This window comes from Eumetopias jubatus, unplaced genomic scaffold (assembly GCF_037043125.1).
Source record: "Eumetopias jubatus isolate StellerSeaLion01/CBP00866 unplaced genomic scaffold, mEumJub1_p1.0 scaffold_6, whole genome shotgun sequence".
In the NCBI taxonomy this organism is placed as follows: Eukaryota; Metazoa; Chordata; class Mammalia; order Carnivora; family Otariidae; genus Eumetopias; species Eumetopias jubatus.
In genome coordinates this window covers 121,573,126-121,579,125 of record NW_028274812.1, presented here as the reverse complement: position 1 = coordinate 121,579,125, position 6,000 = coordinate 121,573,126, and the positions used below count along the sequence as shown (strand labels likewise).

Sequence of the window (6,000 nt, the reverse complement as noted above, 5' to 3'; positions counted from 1 at the left end):
TAGTATAAGAAGTAAACCAGTTACTGTATACTAAGATATGGTACTATACAGATACTAAGCAATGGTATCAACCTGGCTGACTGGGCCCTTGCTTGTGTGTGCAGCTTTGTCTGTATCACTTACCATCATGCCCACCCCTTGGTTCTTGCTCTAGTCACACAGAGTGACCTGGGGTCACCCCAGTGCACTGTGCTTCCTCATGCCACCAAGTTAACACACATGCTGAGTCTCTGCCTGGACCCCCCTTCCTCCAGCTATCCCCAACTAATTCTAGCACTTAAGCTTGAAGTTTCAAATTAGGTATCACTTTTTCCAAGATGCCTTCCCTGAACACTGCCTTCCTCACCCCACTGGAATGGTGTTTCTCTTCCCCTTCCCCACACATAGCACCAGGAGCACCTATACTAGTCCCTATGACCCACTCTGTAATTGCCAATTTTCCTAACTGCCAACTCCACTGATGGGGCCCCAAACTCCCCAGGGAGACAGGGGTGTGGAAGCAACCAAATAGAGGTTCTGGCTTCTGCAGCCATACACCTTTGCTGCAGGGGTGTTGGTTCTCCCTTGGCCCTTATTAGAGCCTCACAAACTTCTAAGTTCAAAGCACAGGGGCAGCTCAGCTCCTCCCTCTCTTAACCCACTGATTCGGGATCAAAAGTTCAAAATTCAGGCAAATCAGAGCTAACATTTTCTGTTTTTGGTTTATTGTTTGGCCTCTTTGAGCCTCGAATGAATAAAATAATACCCTCTGTGGATTTATAAAGCTTTGCAGTGATAGTTTGTAACCCACAGAACACCAGACAATTAGAGGATTATTGTTGGTGCCAGATCTGGTCCTATAGCAAGAAGAGGGGACAGGAAAGGATGTTAGCCTGAGGGATGGGTGACTCCTGGATTGGGTCCATCACCAGAAAACCTTTTTTCCTAATTCTGCTGCCTCGTGTCCTACACACAGCATGGAGGTCTTCCTGAGGCTCTATGCTATGTCTTGGCCACTGTTCCCGAGTTTTCCACAGAGACAAGGCTCTGGCACATCCTCACAAGTGGGAAGTGGAGACATCTCAGGGCTTTTAGGGCTGGCACATGAGAATACTCAGAGGTTCCTCAAAACTGGATTACCTGTGCTACATCCAGGCAGGCTTGCTGAGTCAGAATAAGCATTTTAATGACTGAAACTGATCAGTGCATATCATCCCACACCCGGCAGGGGCTGCCACCAGTACAAAGCGTCCTCTTCATTCCAGCCCCTTCCCTGAGCCCTTGTCAGGAGCTTCCAGGCATTAGAAGCAGAAACTCAGAACATAGGTGAAGCCTGCCACCTACAGTTAAAGGGTCCACGTATATTAGCTCCTGTATCCACCTGCCCTTACTTCAGGCCCAAATTACCCTTGGAGGGAAACGTTAAATCTCCTTCTTCCTCCCCTGGATTTAGACAAGGAAAATTGAGGAAACTGACTTAAATTGCTCTGTGGTTCTTCAAATTAAAAGCTGAATATGGAATCAGAGTAAACTGCATTCAACAATGTGCAGCAAATGTTCATGGAACACCTGGGCTGCACACCCTTGTGATAAATGCAGTAATTCCAGAGGTGCCATGTGCAAGAGAACTATGACTCCAATTTCTGGGTTTCTTTCTGTTCACGCTGAGGATCAATTTTTCTCTCATGGTGAAATTAATTCACTTCTCCTAAGTGCCCTCTGTACTACCTTCTGGAGGACAGAGTGGCCTCTGCAATTAAACCAGCAATTACTACTATAGGAGCAGGCTCCGATCCTGCTTCACAACCCTCCTAGGCAGGAACATGTATGACATCCACACCTCAGCTAAGGAAGAGTGCACTGCACGTGGAGTTCAATGCTCAGTGGCCCTTTCTTAACAAAAATGTGTAGCTTTTGGTAAAGTCCACCATGGAGAACACAAACCATGGGTAGAGCACACAGCAAGTATTTCCCAAGCTGGGGAATTTAAGAACACATGAGTAGAGTTTACACAGCACAATTCTCATGAAAAGCAATCATGATTACTAAACAGTTACCAAAACAGTGCAGCAGGGCTCTTGAGATTGCTTTATAAACCCAAAGTTAAGGTTAAAGAAATTGCTGTAGCAGTGGCATTAAGGTAAAAATATTTTCTCTTGCTGAAGAATATCTTTAGTTCTCAACATAGAAAATCATTACACATGTATTCAGTTTAAAATGAAAACCAAATTTACAAATCATTTCTGGATACTTAAAAATAAACTCTAGGTTGCTTTTCTTTTTGGCAGCACCAGCCTAAACTCTGTGACTTTGTGGTATTTCAGAAACTTCGGGTACCTTACAGTCTTCTGAGAAAGGCCCAGTACTTCAGAATTCCTGCAGTGGCTGTGGAGAAAGAACATTACTGGAAACAAAAATTAAAACAACATTTCAAGACCTACAGGAATACAGATGTTCATAAATGTACACACATTTCAGCATTTCAGCTGATATCCTACATACTTTTTCTGTGAGTATATTCACATTTCTTTTTGGTTCAAGGAAAAAAATGTACTTTATAGACAAATTGTTTCAGCTGTAGGTAGAAAATTCCATGGCCATGCTTCTCTTTCCTGGTGTATATCTGGGGCCTGTGTGGGTGTGTAGAGTTTTCGCTGGTCCCCAAAGCAGCTCACCTGTGACATTACCCTTTATATGCACAGGAAAGTTGCTCTTCTTAGTCAGGGGCTCTGTTGGTGGTGGAATTTGGAGAAACTGGGCTGCAATATCTTTATAGGAAGAGGCCAAGTATACTTTTTCATTCTTGTGGCTTTGTGTGCTTAAACAATTTGAGCTGGTATAAAAGACTGGACCACGAAATTGCTCACAGAATTCCAGGATCCTGCTGCCCCACACTGCAAACTGCAGACGCTCTCCAGGCCTGCTGGGCTTGGCCTGAATGTGGAATTTTACCCACCAGAAGCATTACTGGAGCTCAAGTCAGAAATTTTAAATAGCTCAATGATACTGATGCCTTTGCCCTCTGGCTTCAAAAGCAATCACGACCAAACATTTTCAACTATGACCTGATTACAATAACAAAAATACCTTTTCAAAAAACATTTAATGAGGTAGCTGAGATCACATTATCAAATCCACAGCATACACGAAGGGTGCTTAATAAGTGCACAGGCATTTTAAAATGTATTTTTAAATGCAAACTTGCTACAGTGCCTAATAAATGCTCTTTCTTCCCAATTCCTGAAGATGCATGCAGATGTTGCAAAGAGGCCCTTGCAGAGTTGTAACAGCAAGAGAACAAGAGGTTGAGAGTAAATGAAGCTGGACAGGAGGAGAAAGGAAGGGGCTCTGGGCATATAGCTTGGGCTGAGGGGGTTGTGCTCCCCATGGAACTGAAATAGAGTCAGTGCCACTGAGAACACACACCAAGAACTCAGGGGCATGATAGGCTGAGAAGAGGGTCTTGACTTGAGGTGGTAGGAACCACAGCCTGGGGCACTTTCATTAAGATCGAGGCAATGCTCAGAGCACACCCCCACACACCTTTGAGGGCCCCGGCGAACCACCCTCAGGAGGGAGTCTGGCCTCCTGCTGCCCTCACCATGACCACTCTGGGTTCCGTCTGCTCCCAGCCATAGGCTGCTTTATGCTGAGCAGCTTTTAAGATGTTAACTTCAAATGATTTCCATGTGGAGTCTTGGACAAAAGGAAAGGTGGTGATACCAAGCCTGGAAGCATGGATTTTGTGACTGTTCCAGCAATATGAACATTTAGAGTTCACACATCCACACACATGGGCACACACGCACACTCGCCTGCACACAGGTGCACGCATGAGTCGGTGTGGGGCAGCCAAGCAGACTCCCCAAGCTCAGGCAGGGCAGGAGTAGGCAGGATGAAGGGGCCTGGGGCAGGGCTGGTGGATTCATGGAGAAGGAGCCTGGATCCACCTTTGCCACCCTCCCTTTCCTGTCCTCCACGGGGGCAGCCAGCACACCAGGGCACCTGGCAGAAATACACTGAAGACAAGGGATGGACAGGCAGGCACCAGATCACTCAGTTATTAGGTCTCCGTCGTATAGTTGCTGTAGGCCAAAGGAGGCAGGGTCTGAAAGTTGCTCCACCGCCTTGTACCAGGCTGGGACTCCACACGCCCTTGCTCTTTATATTTACCCAGAATGTTTTTGGCTTCTTCCGCATCCCGCAAAGGGCTCTCTCCATATTCTTCCTTCAGCCACTGCCGGTACTGGAGAAGTTGAAAAAAAACCAAAATGTCACACACACACCTGCATCTACATAGATTTCACCTGTTACTTAATGTTACAGATTTTGCCACATATAACCAAGGAATAAATGGGCATTGGGCAATCATAGATCTGTGGTTGGCCAGCCAGTGTCCAGCAAGAGAAATAACTGTTTCTTCCAGGTTTTAGCCTGAGGACATGAAAGCAAGCCAAACCAAGAAAATGGCACTTGGCCCAAAGGGAAATAAACAGACGTTAATATGGGGTCTGAAGATGGTAAAAGATAATGTCCTACAGCTGCAGCTGGTGAACAAGGGACCAGTGATGACTTTGATTGGGATGCAAGTGGGGCATTCTTGTCCTCTGTGGGCCTTTCAAACTCCAACCTCCCTGATTCTAGGTGTGCACAGGAAGACTGAGGCATCTTCCCAGAGGCTGCTGCTCACATCACCAAAGTCCCCTGAGCACGGTTACCTGGTGGACTTCATGCTTCTCAAACTCCTGGAGCTGTCTCTGGAAGCCCAGGTTGGGGTTGGCACAGGACCTCCCTGCACGTACAGTGTGCAGGGCATCCTCCCAGCCAAAGTCGGTGACGGTCATGATGTATGCGATCACCAGAGTCACACTCCTGGAGACGCCGGCCAGGCTGCAAGGGCCAAAAGAACCCACAGGGGCAAGGGTTTTCAGTCCATGAGTCTATCTCCTGATTCATCAAGAGCAGGGGATTCTGTGGATCTCATTTTAGAGTCTCCTGCCTTGGATTATGAGTGGACAGCAAGCCAGTATGAAATTACTCAGAAACATAGGCGCTTCTACTTTATTACACTAGAATCTCAGGTATCAGTATATGTGTGAGCCTCATTTTTTTTTTTTTTTTACAGATTTTCTACTGGCTATGGCTTTGGACGCCAGTTTTATGATTCTCTATGCTCCTGAGCCCTTCTTCAGATAGTCCCCATTTCCTCGGACAGAAAAAATAACTAACTAAAGCACATAAAGGGAACTTGAAGGGTCTGGGATCCATGCAATAAATCTATTTACAACCCACAGCAGTTTAGAAGGCTTCATGGTTTTTTGTTTTGTTTTTTTAAGTCTGGTTTTCTTAGATAAATGAAGGCTAGATCTATAACTGAAAGCCCATTAAATACAGAAGCTCTTATGAAACAGTTTGTGTTCTTGAAATAACTGAGCAGAGCACAATAGAGGGCACATTCCATGTGCTCTGGGATGTGGGGGTCAATAACGGTTAATTATATGTAGCAGGCTGAGTAAGGGGACCAATTTTAAATGCATATGCAAATTAAGGTGTCACAGAAGGCTGTGCTGCGTCAGATTTAGAGTGTTCTAGCAACGGTTTAAGATGGGGAAGTTTAGCAAATTTCTCATTTTTAGAAAGGCCTATATTCAGATTTATATAACCGTATAGAAATACAAATTTGTATAGAAATACAAATTCCTAGAGTATCAGGGCTACACATATTCAAATGATGATGATAATAATAATAATAATAATAATAAAAGACAACCATTCTCAAGTAGTGGCTCTTCCTTAGGCTTTTATATCAGAAATACTGAGAGAGCTTTTAAAAAATACATCCTCTTTGGCAGCAAACCTGGAGATTCTAATTCACCAGAAGCCATAGAGGCCCAGGCACAGGATTACAGAACTCCCCGTATATGGCTCCAACTGCACCCCCCAAGATTCTTTAAAGCAAATGTAGACGAACATTATAAAATCTACAATTTGGTACATGTCTTACTCTTTTTAAAAGTAAAA

At 44.9% G+C, this 6,000-nt stretch overlaps 1 protein-coding gene across 5 annotated transcripts in view; it reads right to left on the bottom strand.

Moving 5' to 3' along the window:
* Positions 1-304: 304 nt before the first annotated feature.
* The window catches only part of DUSP22 (dual specificity phosphatase 22), an 87,782-nt gene continuing 82,086 nt past the window's right edge, over positions 305-6,000 (bottom strand). For 3 of the 5 annotated variants that reach the window (XM_088024096.1, XM_028091111.2, XM_088024098.1), the window contains 3 exons: positions 4,698-4,869; positions 4,153-4,225; positions 305-2,383 (listed from right to left, as the gene is read on the bottom strand). In XM_088024096.1, coding sequence (XP_087880222.1) covers positions 2,244-2,383; positions 4,153-4,225; positions 4,698-4,869 — 385 coding nt within the window. In that variant the 3' untranslated portion in view covers positions 305-2,243. Of the gene's footprint in view, positions 2,384-3,063; positions 4,226-4,697; positions 4,870-6,000 lie in introns of those variants that run through there. The other 2 variants (XM_088024099.1, XM_088024097.1) reach the window with 2 other exon arrangements.